The 26,236-nt window shown below is 40.6% G+C and overlaps 1 protein-coding gene across 2 annotated transcripts; it reads right to left on the reverse strand.

Annotated features, from left to right (window-relative positions):
• Window positions 1-950: 950 nt before the first annotated feature.
• LOC111868876 (F-box/LRR-repeat protein 6) lies at window positions 951-26,115 on the reverse strand. Of its 2 annotated transcripts, XM_033753214.1 has the most exons (10): window positions 25,959-26,115; window positions 23,159-24,364; window positions 18,035-18,198; window positions 17,290-17,459; window positions 14,209-14,349; window positions 11,088-11,255; window positions 8,824-9,043; window positions 8,211-8,370; window positions 5,073-5,307; window positions 951-1,699 (listed from the first exon to the last, which is right to left on the reverse strand). In XM_033753214.1, the coding sequence occupies exons 2-10, from the start codon at window positions 24,280-24,282 to the stop codon at window positions 1,634-1,636; spliced, it is 2,448 nt and encodes an 815-aa protein (XP_033609105.1). In that variant the 5' UTR covers window positions 24,283-24,364; window positions 25,959-26,115; the 3' UTR covers window positions 951-1,633. The 2 variants fall into 2 exon arrangements, with proteins under 2 accessions (XP_033609105.1, XP_023715694.1); XM_023859926.2 differs by lacking the exon at window positions 951-1,699 and having other exon boundaries at window positions 4,383-5,307.
• Window positions 26,116-26,236: the final 121 nt, after the last annotated feature.

A 26,236-nucleotide genomic window follows, 5' to 3' on the forward strand; every position in this document is an offset into this window, starting at 1 on the left:
CCAGCGCATATGTTCTCGTTCATGATAACTATTTTAGATGAAAGGAACAGAACTCTTAACACTTTGCGGACCACGCACCCTTTAAAAGGTTTTTCGCTTTTAAACATGGCAGACTGTTTGCATTTTAACAGGTTTTAGAAAACGATAAGTTGCAACACACTATACATTGCTCTGGCGCCACCTACATTGCACGCAACCGCCTGCAGATGCGTGATAAGACTCTGGAATGTTTAGTTAGCAGTCAGTAACTTGACCTCGCTGTTTACTTAACCGACTATAATGGAAAATGCTTTGCCTTCTTCAAGTTGTGTGTATCAGCCAGTAGCTAGTGGGCAGAATGGATCAAGGACAAATTCTCCTAGCTGACCTAGCTGACCTGCCTTGTGAGACACGTAGTAATGGATTAATTGTCATTCAGACAGCGACAGTGACGGGGGACAACAAAGAATTGTGGCCACAGACAGTAAAAGTGACAGTAGCTCTGACAATAATGCGGGTAATAACATTGCGGGGACAGCAAAAAATCTAAAAAAATCTAAACCCCGATTCAAAATTGAAATACAAAGCATTTCTCATGAATGTGGCAAAGGCCTGGGCTACAGTCCAGATGGTGACGGCAGAACCAGGGTCACACAAAGACTCAGTACGACTGGGCCCATCAACTCCCACCCCATGAAGGCCTCATGTGGACTCCCCAGGGCGACTCTTGAGTGATATGCGGAAAAATACCCTCGTGAAAATTGTGAAGAGTGAACATTCCAAGGGGAAGAATACTTCTAGACAATAAGGAGTATGTCTACATTTGCAAGTTCTGTGTAATGCCACTTCACAAAGGGGAAAGTTTCCAGAAATATCACACCCTCATGCACTTCTAGGAGCAATGATAAGTGTTCTCCAAAAATTTTAGTTCAAAAAATTAATTAGGTGATTTTATATTAATTTTTAAAGTGAACAGTGCACAAGTTAGGGTAGTATGTTTAAAAATGCTGGTCCCCAGGGTGATTTAAATATTTAAATCACCGGTCCGTGAAGTGTTAAGTAATATCTATTTTCTGTGTATCACATTACTGTGATGCTGCATGCACTGATTCAGAAGATCTTGGCACGTCCCAGCAGCCCACTCCAGAGACCTAGTATCACGTAGTTTACAGCACAAATCCACTTACCATCAAGTTTAAATCTGGCTGCCAGTGCAACAGCAATGAAAGATTTAAATCCTGATTATAATGGGCAGTTCAGTTACTGCTCAAACTTCTGCAAACAGCATCTTGCTTGACTGAATATGAGAGCATTGGCATGAACCACTCTGGTCACTGGGTCTACTACTATGGATATGACTGTAACCAGAATTTTGGTATATCCACTTCTAATCGCTGCAGTCTTTCAAAAGCTATTGCATCTCAAAACAATTTCTTATTTACTAGGCAGTCTATTATAAAAGCAGTGCACAAGAAAATAGACGAGTGTTTGTATTCATCATTAAAACCCTTTTTTTTTTGGTGAGTTCAGTTTTCTTTTTCTAATATAGACATTCAAACTTGAACACAGCAGCCACCTGCACACTCTATATTCATTCCAGTACACCAGACCTTGAATCTGAGCCTTCAATTTCACTTTCTATACGCATAAACAATCAACTATGAAGCTGTGTAAATTTGGCTTCCACCTTTCTGAGTATTTGTAACAGTCCATTAACACCCTGTGGACATAAAGAGTCGTATGACATGTAACCAGAGAACTTGGTTCGTTGATTTCATATTTTCACTTTCTTCCAAAGATCTTATGATGCAAGTTCACAGGAACTCCAAACAGCTGTAAATTACTTACAGGCCAAGACCAACACAGAAACTCTATAAGTACTCCTCTACTCATCTGACAGCAGTCATTTCAACACCAATTGAGTTAGATACATTATATTACAATAGATGTACACAGCTGCAAACAAATGCTACCCAATTAAATGGAACACTTATTTTTATTATCTCAGTTCACTGGGCAAAAACATATATACCAACTGTAAATAAGAAGAAAGCAGTTTTCTGGGATTTGGCACCATGTATATGTGGTGTTAACCGACGTTTCGTAGGAACATATCGCCACAGCAACATAGCTGTGTATATTTCCAACACAGTCTGCTTTTACCGGTTCTTACGATCTCTTCGCTTGCAGATTTCTTATATTTTTTTCTTCTACCCTGAAGATGGAGGCGATACGTTCCTCCGAAACGTCGGTTAACACCACATATACACGATGCCAAATCCCAGAAAACTGCTTTCTTCATAGTCACCGCCGTGAAAGCCTCAAATCTTACATGTAAATAAGAACATGGAAACTGTAATTTCTGAACTTTGTCCATTATTCAGTATTCTAAAAACTAGAGTCCCCTAGAAAGAGCTGATGTCACTCACTTTCTAAGGGCCCCAACAAAGTAGGCTTCTCCCACCTCATCTGAGGATGCAAACATATCCAGTTTTTGAAAAATTGTGCTTTCTAGCTTCTAGAATATGGGACAATGGACAAAGTCGAAAATCCAGTAATTCTGAGCATTCTACACTATCATCAGAACTCTTTAGAATCTGTGGAAACTGTAACATAGTAGCTGAGAGGACAGTCTAGAAGAAGACCCAAAGAAAACTATGTATGAGTCACCACGTCATGAGAATGCAGCGCAAAACCATAATGTCGCGTGTTGCCTATGTAACGCAGCAAATTACTTCATGCAGACCTCGGATTTGAGCAAATAAATTTATTGAATGCTCACTTTTACACCATCAAGTACAATTATTATCATGTTCAGTACCACAATTATTCTTGCACCGTTAATCTCAGTGTCATCTTATTTTGCAACTGTACTGCACATTGCACACTTTATATGTTCTCAGCGGCTATTAGACTGCAGTATACTGCAGTATAACACACGCAGTCACAGGAGCAAGACACAACACAAAGCACAATACACACATGAAAGTAGGAAGAATACTCCGAGAGAAGAAGATAGGTGTGACTCGCGTATTGAGATACGACATAAGGATGACAAATCCTGAACAGTTTTAATATTTTTAATATTTAAAATTTATCAATATATATGACGAATATATATTTTAGTTATATCAGTATAAAGACAATAGGGCATGCAATGAAGTAGTTCGACGTACATCGAAAAGCACCTGAAGATGGCACTTTAGTGCTGAAACATGTAGTGCAAGAGAGAAGAGTAAGGTGAATAAATGTATGCACTGTAAGACGGTCAGAATAAATCATGGACAGTACAGATATTTGGGAACAACTATAACAAATGAAAACCTGATTCAAGAGGAAATTAAGTGAAGACTGAACTCGGGTAATGCTTGCTACCATCCAGTCCAGAACCTTTTGTCTTCTCGTCTGCTGTCTAAGGACATAAAAATCAGAATATACAAAATTATGATTTTGCCTGTGGTTCTGTATGGATGTGAAACTTGGTCTCTGACATTAAGGGAGGAACATAGACAGAGAGCGGCCTCCATAGTCTAGGGGTAACGTTCCCACCTCATGACTCAAGGTACGTGGGTTCAAACCCGGCGGAAGTAGTGGAATTTTTAAGGGCGGAAAAATTCAGGGAACAAGTCCTTCGGGAGGGACTTTAAGCTGTAGCTCCCGTGTCGTAGATTTACGGCACGTAAAAGATCTTCATGTCTCTAGGAGACCTCTGAGCAAAATTAGGCAACAATTTCCCACACAAGTAGTTTCCAATGCCTCGGGTAGATGGGGGAAATATCAGATACCGACAACCGACCTCGTTGGCTGAACGGGGCTGATAGCACGCACCAGTACCGGTAGGGTATGGCGACAGTAGAAATTACAGGGGGACGCACAATGGACCAATAACTGGTCTAAGCACATGGGAAACCCATCCCCTCTAATAATAATAATAAGAAGAAGAATAACAACAACAACAACAACATAGACGAAGGGTGTTTGAGAACAGGGTATTGAGGAGAATATTTGGACCGAAAAGAGATGAAGTGACAGGTTGGCGAAAATTGCATAATGAGGAGCTACATAACTTGTACTCTTCTCCAAGTATAATTAGAATGATCAAGTCAAGGAAGATGAGATGGACAGGGCATGTAGCATGAATGGGGGAGAAGAGGAATGCATATAGGATATTGGTGGGAAACCCAGAAGGAAAGAGACTGCTGGGAAGACCAAGGAGTAGGCAGGTGAACAAAATTAAAATGGATCTTAGAGAAATAGGATGGGATGGTATGGGGATTGGATTGATCTGGCTCAGGAAAGGGGCCAGTGGAGGGCTCTTGTGAACATGGTAATGAACCTTCAGGTTCCATAAAATGCTGGGAAGTTTGTCAGTGGGTGCACAACTCACAGCTTCTCAAGAAGGGCTCAGCTCCATGAGTGATGATGAATGGTTCACTCAGCTGTTGACAAAAGCAACCTATGATACTTCACGTCCTATGTGAGCTATCAAGATATTCAATTCTATTTTGTATACTGTGCTTTGTTTAACGATGCAGTGAAGTTTAGTTCTTCCTTTTCATCTATACACTTAATGGGTTCACAAACTGTGACAACCATTGAGAAGTCTGTACAAAAATGTGTTGTCCTTTCTGTTCAGTTGAATGTTATTGCTGCTCCTAGGTCATGAATGACTATACACAGATTCTTTTATGGAAATTCTATATGTTCTTTGGTAAGGTGGAGACATCTTCACCTTACAGCTTATTCATGTGTCTCAGTTGTATGGTTGGAATTAATGGAATCTTGAGGGTTTACTGATGATACAAGAATAAAACTTGAGCAGAGCCCTAAGGGAGTTCCTTCAGATATCAATGGCTCATAGTTTTATCCAATATTAATTCTGTGGTGACTTTATTTTACTGTTCTGAAGTTTAGACATCATGCACAGAATAAATCTTTGGAAGAAATTGAAAAGCACATTAATGTGGAATTCTTATCCAATCAAGGAACACAACCTTACTTATTAAAGAAATATCAGACTCCACTTATTTCTGACTACTACCACAATCTTCCCCTACTGCTGACTTTGTATCTTGATCGTCTTGTCCACAAACCTTTTCAGCCTCCATCTCCTCTTGTTCTGGAGGTCCTGTGACATCCTTGTCAGCTTCTGGCTTTTCCTCAAATGTGCTTCGCAGCTCAGTCACATCGCTTCCTTCATAGAGCCTCTTCATGCCACGAGGCAGGGCTCGACAAGAGGACAGGTTCAGGGAGACCAGCAGAGGACAACGAAGCAGCACTGCCTTAACAGGACTCAGACTCACTGACGAGCCACACAGGTTAAGAACCCTGGATTGAGCATAATAATTTATCAACAAGTGACTCACAAACAATTCAGTGCTTCAACAATGACAAATTGAAAGGCATAACATCTACTAGGGTACATAGAGTTTCTGTATATGTTATTTCCCACTTTTCAGAAGGCAAAATAAAAGGTAAGGTAGCATTATCCCTGTAATTAATTATGACACTAAGCATCATGCCCTGAAGGTATATGGGAAAGTGGTGGTATAGCTCCACCATTTTTAACCTTGGCATCAGATAGAAGTGACTGGTAAACATCACATTCCTGCCACTTTACCACCGAGGAAAGAGCCAAAGCCATCCCTGTAACAGGCTGTGGAGGCCCATAGGGTTGTGAGATGCCGAGGCTGTCACATTTCCTAGACAACTGGCTCACAGATGGTGGTGAGGTTGTCAGCTTTATGTGCTGGCAACCCTTTACCCCCAGGAAGTTTCCTCGTACTCTTTTCCATTAGAGGCTGAGTCGACCCCAGGGCCATACAGCAGTTGGAAGGATTAGGTCAACTATAAAATCCAATGATCTCATCAGGAATCAAACCTGCAACCTGGCTTGTAGCATAGTGCTGTACACATTGGATAGGAGGCTGGGACAGCCCCAGAACCCTTCTGAACATTATAGAGAAGAGAAAAATGTTTGCACCTTCCAGGAATCAAACCATGGTTGTGCAGCAAATAGCCTAGTCATTATTCTAACTGAGCTATCCTGGCTCCCATCTTTTTATAAGGACTTCTAATAACAGATTTCTTCAAAAACCATCTAGCAGTTTTTAACTCTATTAGATACACAAAGTTCATTTGAAACATTTTTCAAATAGATATAATTTTAGTTATGCTACTATATGCTACTGGAGGCACTATGCCACAAACTGGAAGGTAGCGGGCTCAATTCCTGATGAGGTCATTGGGTTTTTCAATTGACTTGTCCAGATGTTCCGCTGATGCTCCTTCAACCTCGTGTCCACAGAACGGCCCATCTGCCCAATACAGACCTTGCCACACTCGCAGGAGATTCTGTATACACCCAGTGTCCTTAGTCCCAGGCTATCGTCGACCAGCCAGAGGAAACGAGATAATTTCTTTGGAGGCAGGACCACTGACTTGATGCTGTGCCGGGACAGCACTCTGCTGATTCGGTTGAATATAGTCCTGACAGAGGGCAGGAAGTCAACTGAGTCTGCTTTATCGTCAGGCTGACTGAGGTTTGGATGATGGTGAAGAACTCTGTGTATCTGCCACTTGTAACTGTGCTGCCTGAAAACATCTCACAGGAGCGCCAACTTCGCATGTAGGCTGTCCTGATCGTATATAGAGCTCTAGCCCTGTGCACCAATGTGGAACATCCGGACAGGTCAGCTGTGGCTGAACACAGCATTGATTTGGGACACTGCAATCAGCTTCAGAATACCTCCATCCTTGACACCAAGACCCGATATATGGATCGCATCATTAGGGAGGGCATCGAGATTGAACTCCATCCCGACGGTGTGAACAGAGGTGGGGTTTTGTCTCAGAAAGTCATGGAAGCCTCTTATGTGTTCCCTCAAGAAACCTCCAGGACATGACGCCAGATCCAGAAGGCCACGCAGGTCCATGCACAACTCCCATCGTAACCCCGAAGCTTCTGGGTTAATGCCCACCAATTAAACTTGCCTTTCTCCCCCAACACAACATTCTATACCTGCTCTGGCCGGCTACCTGCTGGCCCACCTCCCCAGACCCTTCCCCTCTCCTCTGTACTTATTTCCCATGTAGCCCCTTTCTCTTCTCTTCCCGCTCTTATACAGCTGGGTTTATTCTCACATTAGTCTATTTGCACCTGCTCATACTGGCTCCTCACTCGCGGATTTTCTTTTTTCTTCTACCCTGAAGACGGAGGCGATACATTCCTCCAAAACGTCAGGTAATACAATATATACATGGCACCACATCCCAGAAGACAGCTTTCTTCATAGTCACTGCTTTGAAGACCTCAAATCTCATGTGATTCCATTATTGCTACCTAGTCATCTATTGCGTATGCCTGAAACGTGTGACAGCCCTGACAAGGCATGACATTATCACATCCTTGGTCATTTGTCCTGGCACTTGGCTGGTTATACAGCAATGATGTCACTTAGTTTTGGTAGAAATATACCAACCTGGCAATGGAGTTAAAATGTCTTAACTTTCATAGCTGAAATCCTGACCTCAAGATAAGAAAGTAACAGAGCAAGCAGAAAATACTGCCATTTACCCAAATATATGCTGCACCCCAAAAGTCATATGATCTTGTAAAGGTAAGCTTATCCCTGTAACAGGCCGTGGAGGCCCACGGGGTTGTGAGACATCAAGGCTCCCACATTTTCTAGACAGTCGTCTCACAGAGTGCAGTGAGGCTGTCAGTCTTACGCACCAGCCACACCTTTACCCCCAGGTGATTCCTGGTACTCATTTCTGTTAGAGGCTGAGTCAGCTCCATGTCCATAGTGCGGCTGCCCCTCATATGATCTCATAATGAAAACAAATATTTTATGCACTTACATCATTTTTTACTTTTCAACATTATTCTAAACTGCAACGAATACTTGTTTTACCACTACTGCACCACTGAAAAGTTCCAAATCTTCCCCTCATTAACAGAACTGACGAGTATAGGTGTACTTCATACCGTTTACTGGATCCAGACAATCCAATGATGCTCCTTTTATCTTCAGCAATGATTCATAAGTTGCACCCCAATTTTAAAAGTGTCAGTATTTTTGTCCTGAGCAATGTTATATTCAGTTAAGGTTTCTTTGCAAAGTAGTGGATATGAACAGTAAAGTCAGGAAGAACCCTGCAAGTACCCTGAACTGATCCAATTGACTCATGGCATGTACAAATGTTTTAACAGAAGACAAACACTCTACCTTAGGGGTGATTCCGTCCCTTGTTCGGCAAGTGCTGTAACGGCCAAGTCCAATGACTCAGTGGCAGTGCTCCACGCTAGATCCACTTCAATTAAACTATGACTCCACTTCTGTGCTATCAGTTCCAAGCCCGAACCAGTAAGCCTTGTCACATAGCACCCTGAAATACACATCATACGTCAATATTTCTATCGTGTAATTCATAATGGGACCAAGATATGGTCCCTATTCTACCTTTCCAATACAAAGAGTATTTGTAAAAGTGTAATCAAACGCACTATTACATTCCAGCTACTATGGGAAACCTGTACACCTGAAGATGGCCAGTTAGGCCGAAACTTGTTGTGAAATAGTATCCAAAAGAGGAACAATGAACGACGTTGCACTTAGATGGCACAAAAACTCATAAGTTAGATCACAACAATATGACTGGAAGGAGTCAATGATGCTACCACACAAATAACAGAATGACCAAGGAGAATGACAATTTGTCATAAAGAGTCTCAGTCATCTCTTATCTGACAGCAAAATGTATGAAGAATGTCACATTTGGCTACTGTCCTGCAATAATAGTCCACTCAATGTTACAAGCTGTGCATGAAGTAGAAATTACCTGAAAGGAAAAGATGTTCCAGATCCCAAGCTGGAACTCTGACTAAACTTGAATCGGAAACCCGTGAACATCCCCGCACGTCTAACAGCTTCAGCTTATGGGAGCTTTTCACAATCCTTTCCACAGCATTGTCATCCATGACAGGAGTTGAACAGAAGCCATCCACTGCATTACCAGCAACACTCAGCTCCTCCAGAGCTGGGAAACCAGGGGATGCAACCTGAAAATAAAAGAAAAGCAAGCTGCTGTAGTCCTTTCCACATTCATTACATGAGAAATATACTACATACAATTTTATCATAAATTCATTAAAATCTATTCTTCCACAGAAAAGTTGTGTCACTTCAGCTTCTGGGAATACTGTGTGTAGAATAATTACGGAGGGCATGTTTCAATGTTTCGACGAACAATGCAGTTACCATCTTCAGAGGTACTGCCTTTGCGAGGACCCGGAAGCCAGCACACAGATCTGGCGGTGGGAAGAGCAGGGTGCTGTCCGAAGTTGACATCGTTGCTGAGGAAAAGAGGTTAGTATATTTGAGACGGGGTCTGGAAGTTAGTACATAGATCTTGTATCAGGCAGTCAAACTGCGATTGGACAAGCCAAAGAGCAGGGTGCTGTTCAATGCTGACAATGCTGCTGAGGTAAAGAGGTCAACAAAAGATTTCCTTTGAGACCTGGTAATCATGACAGGGTAAAAGGTAAAAAAGGTAAAGTTGTCCCTGTGCTTAACTAATTAAGAGCATATAATTGAGAGCATATGTTGGGGTGGATGTATAGATGCTGGGTCAGCCCCAGAGCTGGTCTGGACAAAGTAGAGAAAATTCCTGACCCCACTGAACTTTAACTCGAACCCCTCGGTCGTCCAGCCCATAGCCAGTCACTATGCCGATTACACTATCCCAGCTCCATCATGCAGAGGGGATGTAAAAATGCCATTTGTGATTCTGTGTTTAGGAGAGATGATGCGAAAGAAAAGAAATTCAGTCACCTCTTTCCTCCATCATGTGATCATCCATTAATGGATAGTTCTCTGCTCTTCAGCTGGTCCAGGTGTGGTTCAACTGCCCACTGCCACATCTACATACCAGCTTCCAGAAATATCCCCCCAAAGATACTAGCCTGTTCTCCTCAGTGACACTGTCAACATCAGACAGCACCCTGCCCTTCGCTTCATCTAATCACAGTCAGATCTACATACTCTGTCAAAAACATTTCTGAGGGTACATCACACCTCCCACAGGCAACCACCGAGAAGGAAGGTCCTGTGTTCGGTACGGACTCCTGTATAACACTCCTACAGATCATCGTTTATAGGTTTCAAAATTTAATACCATCCTCCATCACATCAGTAACATATTTATATCAGCATTTAATACTGTTGCTCTTGATGGTGTGGCATCAAAAAGAATAAGGCCAAAGTACATGACATTGTTTTATACCATAGTTACTTACGCTGTGCCTGAATGTTATGTCGCAAAGACCCAAGACTTTTTCATTCATAATAAACCTTGTAAAGGTACAGGTAAATTTGTCCCTGTGCTTAACTAATTAAGCATTACACCATGAAGAAGTATGGGGGAGTGAATCTGTAGATCCACATGTTCTTGATCTCCACACTAGTTGGAGGTGAGTGGTCAGCGTCAAGCCCTTACCACTTTACCACCTGGGAAAGAGCCCCTGGTACTCACTGGACAGGAGGTCTCAGCCATCCCGCCTGTAGCCAGTCACTACACTGAGTGTGCTATCCTAGCTACTATAATAAACCTTGTAACATGTAACAAATGCATTGTTTACAAAGTGAGACAGGACAGCTGTCAGTATAGCAACTAGACTACAGGATGGATGACCAAGAAGTCAGGGTTTAATTCCTGGTAGAAGCAACAGATTTTTTTCTATTCCACTGCATCCATGCTGCCTCTGGGGTCCACCCAGCCTCATATCCAATGGGTGCCAGTGGCTGTTTCCCCAGCTGCAGGGGCACAAAGCTGACCGCTCACCATTGATCTGGTGCCAAGGTTACAAATGGTGGAGCTACATCTCCACTTCCTCATACATTTTCATGGCATAATGCTTAATTAGTTGAGGCCAGGGATAACTTTACCTTTACCTTAACATATTTTCTGCATAAAAATTCAGTCTATCATAATAATACAAAAAAAACCTGCAAGAATAAGGACAGCTGTATACAAGCATAACATTCACAAAGAAGTACAATAAAACTGAAAGTAGTTAGTTTCAGTTCTATGATATATTGATATACCTGCTCCTTGAGAGTTGCTGTTGAAAGAGCAATCTGGCTATTTGTTATTCTCAATATTCGCAGTTTGTGACAGCCTTCCTGCAGTTTTTCAATGTGCAATGGAGCTGTAGTGTGAGCTACAGTTCGAAGATTTGATAGATCAAGAACTTGCAAATTGGGACAATGAGTCTGGAACAAATAAAGCACATCAGTCCCTCTTATTATACAAAGATAATGTTGAAATAGTTCAACTAAATATTTATGTTATAATTTTGTTAACATATGAGGTTGAGTCGGTAAATAGGTCACAAATGGAGGTGAAACAGTTGTAACGGACATAATAGGTTTTCTATGTGTATCACTAGGTAGCAGCACAGTCCAGCTTCATGATAATCTAGGTAGGAGACATGCAAGCGCATCTTCAGGGGCTGCTTTCAGTAGTCAAAATGACAAGTGTGCTTGAGGAGTATACTACCGAAGAGCAAGGTTCTGTTCTGTGTGTCTTTGTGGGCCAAAGGACTCAATACCAAGGATATTCATAAAGAAATGTTTTCTGTTTATGGTTGGAAGTGTTTGTCATGTAAAGCGATTCAGACTTGGTGGCAAACGTTTTGCTGATGACAGGAAAGGTTGAAATGGACTTGCAAAAGTGGCTGAGACAACAGTCTAAAGACTTCTATGCTGCCGGTTTCGATGCACTGGTAAAGCACTGGGACAAGTGTATCAATGTTGGTGGCAGACATGTGAAGAAATAACAGTTGTTTACAGATTTGAATATCATATGTTTTACCCTTTATATCCATTTGTGACTTACTTACTGACTCTCCCTCATACAGAACAAAACTACTGGCAGGTACTTGCATATATGTGTATATTTTACTTGGTTGGAGAATTCAACAATGTCACTCTATAAGTTTGAAGCAGGATAGGTTACAGCATTTCTTTATTGCTAGTGGGGTGGGACTAAGTCCCTTGTACTGCGGCCACTTCTGACCTATTGTACCAGCTCCAGATGATAGGTGAGGGTGATTGTGGAGCAACTGATGGAGTGAACCTTGGCAGGGGAAACCAAAGTACTCGGAGAAAACCTGTCCCAGCGCCACTTTGTCCACCACAAATCCCACTTGACCAGATCCGGGATCGAACCCAGGCTGCCGCAGTGGGAAGCCAGCAACTAACCGATTGAGCTATGGTGCGGCCCTAGGTTACAGCATACTGGACATACAGTTTTACAAACAAGCCGATTCCCAGCACCAATATTATTTACTTCATAAACTTGCTGTTCACTTGAGACTGGACAGACTGAGTCAGGAGAATGCTGTGTGTGTTCCAATTTGTGTCTGATAATATTAATTGATATCCCATTAACAAAAATTAAATACTTACCCAGTTCTCCTCATCCTTCCTTCTCAGGACATACAAATTTACACATCACATGCTCTCTCTGACAAATGGGGTCAACACACTGCTATCCTCTTTCTAATTCCAAAGTTAATGATATAATGTAAAATCTAATTAAATATTTTGAGGATCCTTACAGTCCCTTCTAAGATGCTACAGATGAAGGATGCTATGAACTACATCTCCATTGTGACAAGCATGATATCTCATAGAACAATACTGTCATATGTTAGTGAATAAACACAGGGGTTCGGATTATTGATAATGGGATTTAATGAACGCCCATAACTCATAACTACAAATAACTATAAAAGGCTCACTGACTTACTCTACAGATCACTATGACTGCAGCTCTGTTTCTTGTCATTCCTACGTAACAGCTGCTGAGAATGCAATTCCAGATTGCCAATCACTGGCTCCTATCTCAGACTTACAGTTGAACTACTGCTGCTGGCCCCTGCCAGCACAGTAATTCTTGGTTCTGAGTCCCACTGGGCCCATGATCACACTCCACCGTCTGATGGCTCTGGGAGCCTTTGGGAGTAAGTCCTGAAGGTTCCCTGAGCCATCAGACAGCAAAACATGGTCATGGGTCCCATGAGACTTGTGTTTTGGTACCTTTTATATAGCCTTGGCACAGACTGTAGAAAGGATCACATTGCCTAGCAATGGCCCAACAGTTCCTCTATTGTTGCATGTGCATTCATTGCAGCAGAAGGGTGTTTACATTGTTGTTGCCTTACAACGGCCATCTCTTCTTGCTTCACCATTCCTTCTTTCAGCCCTCAGATCACAGTACTAAATAATATGATTATCTCAGATTTAGCCCTTCAAAGACTGAGTTTCATCTAAATAAAAAATAAAATTTCAGTTCACCCTCACAGGAAACAGGCCAACCAATAGCATACTTGGTTGAGGCACTATGCTACAAGCCGGAAGGTCACAGGTTCGATTCCTGATGAGATTGCTACATTTTTCAATTCACCTTATCCTTGCAGCCACACTACGAATATGATGTCAACTCAGCCTCTAACAAAAATGAGTACCATGAATCTTACTTGGGACAAAGGCCAGCAGGTGCACACGGCTGACAATCTCACCACCATCTGTGAGCCAACTATCTAGAAAATGTGAACATCTCAAAATTCTATGAGCCTGCATGGCCTGTTATAGGGATAGTTTTATCTTTTTTCCAAAGGAAACACATTACATCTCTGCTACAAAGGCCAACCAGTTAATGCTGTTTAGGGAAACAATCACTGTTTACTGTGAGAACCATGAGAAAAAATACACTCTGCGGGCAGAATGCAAGGGCTAAGTATGTTGAAGCAGGTAGTACATACAGTAACCATTGGGCTTTACATGGTTTAGGGCTCTCACAGTGGTGACTACATTGTTAGGTAATGGCTGCTAACAATGCACTTCAAGACTGCCAACCACAGACTCCTATCTCCAACTGACAGTTGACCTACTCACTGCTGGTCCTCACCAGCACAGTAATCACTGGGATGTGATGTCATGCAGTCTGGTAGTAGTTCACTGACAGGGAGCAACATACTTTCACAGCTTGCATCCTGCTGGTTAGCTATTTGGCTTACTCTCTGACCCTGAAGATGGAGGGAGTATGTCCCTCAGAAACTATATGGCATCACATCTGACAAGACAGCAACCTGCAAGATAATTATCAGTTATGTTACATTATCATCTACTTTTTCAAAGCATTTTAGCTCTGATTACTTACTGCTATAGCTGTTATTAGCTGAGGTATTGCTGCAAGCCTGTTGTTTGCTAATATCAGATGAGTCAGCCTATCACCCATAGTTTGTGTTAGATGGCTTATTGAAAAAAGTGACAGAGCACTCCGTGTGTGGTTGGTTTCGGGCTGTAACAAGGAAATAATAATACTCCATTAACTACCTACAAACACCATGCCCATACATGTGGAACTGCTGAAATAATAAATTCCCAGTAAACACAGTGTAATGCCCTAGCGGCGCAGGGGGGGGCATGGAGGTATCCCACCCGCTGCCGCCACTGTAATGCCCTAGCGGCGCAGGGGGCATGGAGGTATCCCTCCCGCTGCCGCCGCTGTAATGCCGTGGAGCAGGGGGGCGTGGAGTCAGCCTCCTCTGCCACCACTGTTACGCCGCAAGTAGGGGGCCGTGGAGGTATCCTTCCTTGCCTCCACCGTCACTTGCTCTGTAAGGAGTTATCACAATCATCCTAGCTCACCCTGAGCTAGGATTCTCCTGTTCGGGGTTTCCTTTTCGGTAAACGCTGCCACCATCTATTTTCTTTCCTTTCAATTGTGGGCACCACTCCCTGACATATAGTTGTACCCCTTCTTGACCACTCCTCCCGTAGTTTACAGGTAGCGACTTAACACTTTATTAATACGCTTCATCATTATATCTTAAAAAGGGCGTTGCTGTCGAGGCTACCATACTCTGCCTGTGTGGCAGGAGCCTATCCCTGTCTATTCTTATCTTCGTCTTCGGCTGCCACTGCTGCCTGTGTCAGTTCGGCCCTCGCTCGGTCAGGATTACTCGGGATCGGATGTGCGAAAGTTGATTATAGATATGAATTACAATCCCGGTACATCCTATCCTATCTATCTATTTACACTGTTGTATTTACATTATTATATATATACACGATTTACATTATTTACATAGTACAAAGACTGTCCTTCAGTCTTGACTACATAGAGTCTTTACTACACATTCTGTTTCTTTACGTTCTCCCCCTTCAGGGGTGGAGGCCTGGAGCCTCCCTCTCTCTCTCTCTCTCTCTCTCTGACTTGACTAACGAGGACACGCAAGTCCCCCTCGTGAACACATATATTTTTCCTGTACATTTCTGATTACACATGATATATGATTACCTATCTATCATACGGTCTCTTCTACATAATCTACCCTTAGTTATATTTATATATCAAATTCCCATATACTATCTTTACTACAACACACTAACCCTAACCTTGATATATATACTATGAATCACTGATAGCCTGCCTAAGGTCCTAGGCCTTTACATGAATCTATTATCCTACCCTCAGGGCTCACTGGGTACACTGGAAATCGCACCTTCAATAGCTCACAACACTGTATCACCAATACTATGGAACAACGATATTATCAATCAGCATGGCTAATATGCGTAAACAAACCCACCTGTAGTACAAGATGCAGGCCCACTGCCTCCGCTGGTCAGACCCATGTCGAAGAGAGCCTTCGGCTGACAACCGAATATTCTGTGATAGAACCTGATCCAAATCCCCCGAAGTTCCCTAATTTATCGTTTTATTTCGCTGATTTGGCATTGACGGCAGGGGGTAGGTGACTCCCCCTCAGTGCCCTCAATCCTCACAATAACCTCCTCATTGGCTCTCATGGGTGGTTGGGGGCGGACCCCTTGCGTCTAATTGCAGCGTAAGCAGTCTCTCACGAGTAATCCAGTGTACGAGTGAGGTAAGCTACTGGCTTTGTGAGTACACCGAGACTTGCTGAGTCTTCACATTCTTAACCTAATTGCCAGTCCCGGTGTTTACAATTTACGGCAATAGCTGCGAAACTCTTTTCGCAAGTCTCTAGCTTTTAGATGATGGAATACCCTCTTCAATCTCAAATTTGGGGCATAACACACAGAGACACATGAAGAAAGTTGTCTTCTGGGTTTAGGCACCGTGCCTAAACCCAGAAGACAACTTTCTTCATTGTCATCGCCGTGAAAACCTCAAAACTTACACAGACACACATGTTCAAAATACTACATAGAGTGTCACAGGAGGTGGCGCCATATTCTGGGAGGTCACAGTATCAGTCATTCTTAGTAAAATGTATATATGTACAAGTGTCTTATTCCAAACGGTTCCTGAAATAGAGCTAGTACGCTGAGCAGTTCCAAAATCGTTAATAGGAAAGATATATTATGTACTGAAGAATGCTGTTTTCTGGGATGTGGTGCTGTGTGGATCTTGTGTGAACCAAAGTTTTGGAGGAAGGTATCGCCACCATCTTCAAGGCAGAAAAATCCGCGAGGGAGGAACCAGCTTTAGCAGGGGGCTGCAGCCTCCGAAATGTTGGTTCACACAAGATCTACACGGTGCCACATCCCAAGATGGCACTCTTCATAGTCACCACCGTGAAAACCTCACTTCTTACATATTACATACTGTTGGTACAGTTTACCTAGTGTAATACATTTTCAAAAGTTCCACCATCAACATCAATGAACTTTGCAACTCATGTGAGGACATGGTATTTGCTTATCTGAATGTATCTTCATGTTCCTTTATGAAGCTGATAACGTGAAATAGCACTACCAATCATAGAAGAGGACAAAAATGGAATCTAATGCCTGGCGATATAACTGTGCTCCCTGTCACCAAGGAACATAGAGACCTGGTCCTCCAAGCGTGGGGTTTGATACAAGGCTGATGACCTTGCTCTGTAAAATACTATTGTTGCAAAATCCAAAGATGTGAAAACCAGATGGTCTTATTCCTGATGAAATAGCTAAATCTAGCAGATGTTTCTAAGAAAGGATATGGCACAAAAAGGGCTCTTCAGCCAATAATTGGTGATAGTAGTGGTGGCAGTTGTGAATGTTCAAACATATTTTCATGGATACTCTCTCGTGTTCATAATTTCAACTGTTCAATATGAATATATGAAAAATTAATCAAAACAACCAAAAGTGTATCAAGTGTTTGAATAGTTATAAACTATAATGTGCTAATCAAACAATCTTTCACTGTTATAATTAATTAATTAATTAATTTTAACCACCAAACAGGAAAAGTACAAAGGAAACTTACATTTATACTCGAGAGATCAAGTCGTGAGAGAAGTGGGCAATTGGCAATGAGAAACTTGAGATGCTCTGAATTAAGGCCTTTCCACCCTGTCATGTTGAGCCCTCGGAGATCTTGGCAACACTTGGAAATAACATCCAACACTGGTTCTATTGGTGAAAATTTCCAGCCACCTGTCAATTAATATCATAAGTTTAGATACATTATACAAATGGCAATCACTGTCTACTATAAGGTCCCATCCCAGCATTTTCTGGGAGGAACTGAAGAAAACCATTAAACCTCAAATCTGTATAGCTAGTCCCTGGACCAATGGTCAAATCCAGGACCTTCCAAATACAAATAAGGAGAATGAATGATACTGTCACATGTTAGTAAGTAGACCATGGAGTTTGGAATGGTAATCGGATTTATTGAACACTCATAACCTGTAACTAAAGGAGTCTATAACATTTGCATGGATCTATACACACTATAAATCATTACTCCAAACATTAAGGCTTCTATGTCTTGCCCAGGCATTGCTAAGTAACGGTGGTGTTTACCATCCATTGTATGGCAATGGCCTGCATGTATACCGGCTGTTGCCTAGCAACAGCAGCATCTCCTTGGTCTAGTATTCTGGCTTTCACACATTATGTCACAATATGCATATCACTGAAACCAGAGCAAATGGTTACAGTGTTCTAATTTCCCTGTTGGTTACTTAGAACTGACGTAAAAACATAAAATTAAGAAATAAACATACCAACATTTAATTCCTGAACTCTGGTAAGCCTGTTCTCACAGAGCCATCTTACAGTTTCAGTAGTTTTGTATTTGTCCTTGATGCAAGGGCTGGCTAGATCAATGTTATACCACAATGAAGCTGACAGTGCAACATCTCGCCAAAGCCTGCAAACTCGACACATCCTGAAAGAACCAAGTCATATATATTGTATCTGACACCATATTAAATGACTTTCCAAGAAGTATGTGGCAATGTAATCACATTATGACAAACCTGAAGAACTGTTCAATTTTGAATTTTAGCTGTAGAATGTTAAAAATGTCTTTCATCAGCAGCTTCATTTATCAGTTATTTAGTATAAAGAATGAGCAACAAGGGAGCTACAAAGACAGGAATAAAATGTAAACCATTAAGAACAGAGAACAAATTCGGCATAATGCAGAAAGTGGGCAGATGTCCAAATATGAAACAACGTACAAATATAGCATGTATGGTGTTAAATGAAACACTGAACTAAACAACAAAAGATGGCTAACTCTTCAATGAGAAATAAATGCTTGTCCATACAATTATATGTTAAATGATGTTATTTAGTGGGTGAAAATATAAGCACAACAAAGAAAATGCAGACCTGGATATCACTAATGAGTGTGGGCTAGAAGTAAACACAGAAGAAACACAGTATATGTTATTCAACACATGACACTGATCCACTGTCTCACGTGCAACACATCCTTCTACACCTTAAACATACAAGGCATCTTTTTAAAACTTATTTAAAAGTTTCTGTACACTGCATTACATGATTCAACTGACAATGGTCATCATCAGGTGTTTAATAATTATCGGTGGAAACTGCTGTGATTCCATTTTGTGGTTTTAATATTCAATGTGCAGTCCTATCTATGTACTTGTGTATTCTATGGTGCTAGGTGGCCCCTCCTGTTGTGTTGTGTGTCTAGACTATGAGTGTCTACGCGTGATTTGTAGTCTAGGCACAACACAACAAGAAGAGCCATTAGTGTCTATGAAAACAGAAAAACAAACCCCAAAGCTCAACCTCAAAACATTTTAGGTGTTTATTAAAAAGCAGATTTTAATCCCAAAGTAGGGAGGGAAGACATTTTCAAACCAACAATTCGGAATGAGAGTTTACACGAAATTAGTAATGATAATGGAGTTAGAGTAGTAAACTTTGCAACAACAGAAAATCTTACTGTCAAAAGTTTGATGTTCCCACATCATTATATTAACAAATTTACTTGGTAATCTCCTGATGGAAAGAGGCACAATCAAATTGACCACATTTTCATAAATAGGAGACAGCATTCAAGTATTCTTGATGTCCAATCATTCGGGGCAGCAGATTGTGATACTGACCACTACCTGGTGGTGGCAAAGGTTAGGGAAAGACTGGTAGTGAGCAAACAAACAACACACAGAGTTCATTCGGTGAGGTTCAATCTCAAGAAATTAAATGCGGTAGGGGGTAAAGAGCAGTATTGTGTTGAACTCTCAAATAGGTTCGCGGCCTTGGAAAACTTAGACACTGAGATGGTTGTTAATAAAGCTTGGGAAACTATTGGAGAGAATATCAAAATGTCTGCCAAAGAGAGTCTAGGTAACAATGAACTGAAGAAGCACAAGCCATGGTTCGATGAAGGATGCTCAAAATTACTAGACCAAAGGAAACAAGCCTAACTGCAGTGGTTACAGGATCCAAGTGAAATAAATGGGGATAATCTGAACAATATAAAACATGAAACAAGCGGGCATTTCAGGAATAAAAAGGGCCAATATCAGAAAGACAAAATTGATGAGCTTGCAATGAACAGTAAGAAGAACATTAGGGTCTTCTACAGAGGAATAAATAACTTCAAGACGAGTTACCAACCTAGAAGTAACTTAGTAAAGGATGAGAATGGTGATCTGCTTGCAGATCCCCACGACATTTTGAATAGGTGGAAGAACTACTTCTCTGTTACTGAATGTACGTAGGGTCAGTGATGTTAGGCAGATATAAATACATACAGCTGAGCCATTAGTACCTGATCCTTGCCCTTTTGAAGTTGAAACTACCACTACAAAGTTGAAAAGGTATAAATCACCAGGTAGTGATCAAATTCCAGCAAAACTCATTCAAGCAGGAGGTGAAATATTATGTTCTAAGATCCAAAGGCTAATTAATTAGGAATAAGGAAAATTGCCTGATCAGTGCAAGCAGTCAATTTTCGTATCAGTTCACAAGAAGGGCCATAAAACTGACTGTAGTAATTATAGGGGGATATTGCTGCTATCAACTTCATACATAATTTTATCCGATATTATTCTCTCAAGGTTAAGTCCATATACAGATAAAAATATTGAGACTCACCAGTATGGGTCTTTGCATAACAGATCAACTACTGATCAGATCTTTTGCATTCGTCAGTTACTGGAGAAAAAAATGTGAGTACAATGAAAGAGTACGTCAGCTATTTGTAGACTTCAACAAAGCCTATAATTCAGTTGGGATGGAAGAATTGTACAATATTCCGATAGAGTTTGGAGTACCCACGAAACTATGTAAGCTGATTAAAATGTGTTTAATCGAAATGTAAAGTCCATATAGGTAAACAATTGTCAGGTAATTTTCCTATTCAGAATGGTCTAAAACAAGGAGATGCTTTGTCACCACTGCTTCTGAAATTTGCTTTAGAACATGCCATTAGGAAGGTTCAGGAAAACCAAATGGGACACATCAGCTGTTGGTCTATGCTGATGATGTGAATCTACTGGGTGTTAATATACATACCACAAAGAAAAACACAGACTTTAATTGATGGTAGTAAGGAGGTTAGTCTAGAAGTAAACACAGAGAAAACTAAGTATATGTTAAGAAAGCAGTCTTCTGGGNCTCTTGTCACCATAATGTAGGGCAAAATCATGACATAATGATAAAAAACAGATGTTTTGAAAATGTGGCACAGGTCAGATATTTGGGAACAACGATAACAAATCAAGACTTGATTGAGGAGGAAATTAAGAGGAGACTGAACTCGGGTATTGCTTGCTACCATTCAGTCCAGAACCTTTTGTCTTCTCATCTGCTGTCCAAAAACATAAAAATCAGAATATACAAAACTACAGTTTTGCCTGTGCTTCTGTATGGGTGTGAAACTTGGTCTCTGACATTAAGGGAGGAACACGGACTGAGGGTATTTGAGAACAGGGTGTTGAGGAGAATATTTTGACCGAAGAGGGATGAAGTTACAGGAGGTTGGAGAAAACTGCATAATGAGGAGCTTCATAACTTGTACTCTTCTCCAAGTATAATTAGAATTACCAAGTCAAGGAGGATGAGGTGGGCATGGCATGTAGCATGAATGGGGGAAAAGAGGAATGCATATAGGACATTGGTGGGAAAGCCAGAAGGAAAGAGACCACTGAGAAGACCAAGACACATGGATGGACAACATTAAAACGGATCTTAGAGATAGGATGGGATGGTATGGATTGGATTGATCTGGCTTGGGATAAGGACCAGTGGAGGGCTCTTCTGAACACAGTAATGAACCTTTAGGTTACATAAATTGCCGGGAAGTTCTTGAGTAGCTGCACAATTGGCAGCTTCTCAAGGAGGCCTCAGCTCCATGAGTGAGTGAGTGAATGTTGTTGTACTGCAGCATCCTGTTTCATGTCACTTATTTTCACCCCTTGTTCACCATCTCACACACAAACTTGTGTTAAAATCTTAATATTCATGTTTTTTTTTATTTTTAAAGTTATATTTCATATCACTGGTGCACTACTTTTTTCGACTGATTTGGCCATCATTGTGCGCTCTGAAAAATGCTGTTGAAAGCAGCGATGTCAAAAATAATTTCAAAATTTAAAAAAAAAACCAAATTTTAAAACTGTAACACAAGTTTGCGTGTGAAATTGTGCATAAGAGCTGGGAGGGGGAGAGAAGAATTTGAAGTATAAAATTATATTTCAAATCACTGGTGCACTACTTTTTTCAACTGATTTGGCCATTATCGTGTGCTCTGAAAAATGCTGTTGAAAGCAGCAATGTCAAAAATAACTTAAAAATTTAAAAAAAAAAAAGCAAATTTTAAAATTTTAACACAAGTTTGCATGTGAGATTGTGAATAAGAGCTTGGGGGGGGGGGGAGAGAGAAGAGGAACCATAAGCCTAACACTGTGGACATGTTGTTGGAGGCAGATTCTAAAGTTTGGCTTCGGCTATTTTTTTTACACATACTCTTCTAAGATTAGCAGCACTAACAATGCAGTAAATCTTAAAGTTACTTGGGCCACCTGCTAATACACAAGTACTACACACTGAGCTATGATTTTAAATGTCTTTTTCTTTACAACCCATGCTACAATATAGCATTGGATAGTGTGGACTGCATACCGACATATAATGACATCCTATATTTAAAATGAGTCGCGATAGTTCAGTCAGTATTGTGACAAGCTAGGGGCTGGGATTTAATTCCCAGCAGGGGAAATTTTTTTCTCTTCTCCACAGTGTCCAGAATGGCTCTGAGACCCTCCAGCCTCCTATCCAATGGGTACTTAGGGCAATTTCCTCAGGAGCAAAGCAGCCAGAAGGTGAAGCTGACAATCCACCTCCATCTTGTCCCAAGGTCAAGAATGGTGGAGCTATACCCCTCTCACCCTTACGTTTCCATGGCACAGTGCTTAATTAATTAAGCAAAGGGACACCTTTATATTTTGATATATATTCAGATGGGGCTTCGGGACATGCGGCAGCATAGTTCGTTGAGGCACTATGCCTCAAGCAGGAAGGTCATGGGTCCAATTACCGATGAGGTCACTGGATTTTTCAATTAACCTAATCCTTGTAGCCGCAATGTTGCCCTGGGGTCAACTCATCCTCTAACAGAAATGAGTACCATGAGCGCGTAAGGCTGACAATCTCACCGCCATCTGAGAGCCAACTATCTGTAAAATGTAAGAGCCTCAACGTCTCACAACCGTATGGACCTCCATTGCCTGTAAGAGGGATAACTTTATTTTTTACCTTTTTAGAAAATACTTTTCAGTTATTTTTCCCTCTGAAAGCTCTGGAACTTGCAAGGGCATAATATATTCTATTTGGTATGAATGAAAGTGTACTGAAAATATAACCTGATAAGGAACGGTAGACATCCTTCTTCTTGTGTGACCATGAAGAAAATATCATACAGAGCTTGTCTTGGTAATCGAACACCCCAATCACTCTGCTCACCAAATTCATCACCTTCTGATTCCTCACCCACACCTGGATCCTTCCACTTCTCTTGTTTATTGGAACCAATGTCCGATTCCTCATCTTCAGTATTCGAACCCTTCTTGCTCTTGCGTTTCTTTCCACGTTCCCTCCGCCTTGGAGGTCGAACCATAGAAGGTGATGCTGAAGATTTCTTGATTCGAATTTTGATGCCTTTCTGGTCAGGTGATATCTGGCTCTGGTAAGTAACAGGCTGTTTCTTCTTTTTGGCTGCACCTGGAGGACGCCCCCTTGCTGTTGATTCAACGCCCTTGCGTTTGCGCCCTCGAGGGGCAGAGTTTCTTCCTTTTGCTGTATCAGAACTTTCGGATGAATGTGCATTTTCTACTTCTCCATCTTGACCTTCACTTCCACTTTTGGGAGACTCCTGTACTTTCATTTGATGTGACACAACACGCAACTTGTTCCTAACATTTACCTGACGATCTGCACCCTTTGTACTTCTCAAATCATTGTCAATATCCTTTTGTACTACAGAAGACAAATCTGAAGAGTTCTCTCTCTCTGTCTCTTCTTTGAACTGACTACTTTCACTGTCCCTTAATTTATCAACATTCAGAGATTCACTGAAATTCATAAGATTCTCGTTGTTAAGTGACGGTGACAGATAAGTCCCGTTCCTTTCATTTTCAGAATTTGTAGTTTCTATAATGCTTGAACAAGAGTTCTGAGAATTAATTAATTCCCTACACTTTGAAGGAATTTCAGATTCATCTTCCCTTTCACTACATGAATTAACCATATCTGTGCAATTCTCAAAAACACCTTCCCCTCCTAAATCATTCTGAGTTGTCGTTTGAGTTTCCAAGCAATGGCCCAGTGAGTTATCTGCCCTGTCACTGCAAGGCATGTCTCTCACAGAATCCCTTGGCTCAAACAGAAAATCTTTTAAACACTCGTGTTCTGAATCGGATGTGCTTATTGGTCCAGCGTTGTATACATCTTGATGATGCTCAAAGCACTCCCCATTCCTGTCGTCCATATTGAAATGGCAGTATTGCTGCTGCAAATTTCAACTACATACTATTGGGGACATGATACTGAAAGTCACTTTATGTTGGAATCTGTAAGTGAAAGAGAAGTCCAAAATGAATATCTGACAAGTAAGTGGAACTGTAAGTATATTAAGCCATTGTACATTGAGTATTTTTACATCTATCAACACAATTTTGTATAAAAATATAGAAATATACATCATTTACATTAAAATCTTAAAAACACGATATATTTTTACCCTTATTGGGTCATCATCAGATGTTCTGTTCCCGCTTAGGAACTTATAATGATTTTTAATATGGATCCATATTTTGAATATGACTATATAACATGTAATATTGTTCTTGGTAACAAAACTGCTGGTATTATCTACTTTTTAGTACAATTATGCTGGTATTAGATATAATTTGTTAAATTACTGTATACCTAGTTGAAGGTCTAGTTAACGTCAAAATTAAGATTAAAATATATGTATATATCTATTAGTTATTTCACGGGTGTCCTAGTTGCTCTGGTCTGGTTCCTTCCTAGGTGGGCATGATGTTATGTTCACACGAGTTATCTCCCATTTAATTGGGTTGCAAGTTGGATGCAGTGGGACTGTCGTCGAGACGTTATCATATGGTATATGGGGATTTCCCATGTTATCTTGTAATTGGTTTCTTGGTCTCTGTCAGTGCAGATGTGTGTCAGATATTTATTTTCTGATGTATAACAGTTATACATTCAACTTGTTCATAAGTGCGGATTATAAATGTGTAAATGCTAAATGTCAAAATTGTAAGACCATTTAAAGAACAGTGGTTACTATGCATACCACTTACTTTTATAATCTCTGCATTTTTCCCACAGAAAGTATTTATATTTAACATATGATTCACAAAATAAATATCAATATCTAAAAAATACATTAAACAGCTGGTCTTTATAATTGGGTTCCAGTGTGCTTTCTGTGAGCTAGTAATTGAATTTTTAAATATTATTTTGATGAATTTTGGGATTAAAGGGGCTAATAACTGTTAATTATCAATAATGTACAAGTTTTTTATGAACTCTATTTGCTCAAAAATTTCTCTGGTCATTAATATGCTACTCCCAGTTGTCTTAATAATTTGAATTTCTTAAAAGTTGAGCAGGAATTATGATTACAGTTTGTATGAAATACAGTAAATCAATTCATCAGCCACAAAATATTTGTACAAAGAAATTATCTCAGTAATGCAATTTCAGGGATATGAATAAACACTTTTTGCTTATAACTATTTCTAACTGAATTCAAAAGTTCGGTTACTTTAGTGAACCAACTCAAATTTTCATCACCAAGGCTACCCAATGCAGTGAGAAATATGGGTACGCCCCCTGCGTTACAACATACGTCCGTGCCCAATCACTATCAAGTAGGCTGTTTACTAACACTGACAAGCGTCAAGGTAACGTAGGTATGTGTCAAAATGAAGTCCCAGAGAATCATTTGCAAAATTTCACAACAATAATTAACAGTAAATAATTTCAACACATACTTACTACAAAATCATTATATTATGACACGCATTAGCGAAATATGTCAACAAATTCGGCAAGTATATATAATTCTGACGCGTTTTTAAGTAGTTAGATACGATTTTTAGCATCAATCCGTATTTACAATAAAAAGGTACTTACCTGCCATCTTCAACTATCCCTGCACAAATTACGTCTGTGAGTAAATAAATTCTTCAAAACTCATCCGTAATCACTACTATAATCCATATAAATATCACAATGCAAAATCATTTCAAATATTTTACTGATCGTGCCACTGACCTTCGACCAACAGGAAGCAAATTGACAATAAGATTCTACCACTAGATGCCTCCACTGTCCTAAACTGTCAGGAAGTGGAAATGACGGTTGGTATCGGTTGGTATTATACTGTTATACAAACATATGTAAATATACGC

Source organism: Cryptotermes secundus, unplaced genomic scaffold, assembly GCF_002891405.2.
Source record: "Cryptotermes secundus unplaced genomic scaffold, Csec_1.0 scaffold547, whole genome shotgun sequence".
Lineage (NCBI taxonomy): Eukaryota > Metazoa > Arthropoda > Insecta > Blattodea > Kalotermitidae > Cryptotermes > Cryptotermes secundus.

Coding starts and splice junctions, on each gene's coding strand:
- LOC111868876 (XM_023859926.2), bottom strand. CDS start 24,282: ATGGACGACAGGAATGGGGAGTGCTTTGAGCATCATCAAGATGTATAC. Junction 14,350..17,289: donor TTGATCTCTCGAGTATAAAT/GTAAGTTTCCTT, acceptor TCCTTGTTACAG/CCCGAAACCAACCACACACG. Junction 5,308..8,210: donor GGGACGGAATCACCCCTAAG/GTAGAGTGTTTG, acceptor TGCTCAATCCAG/GGTTCTTAACCTGTGTGGCT.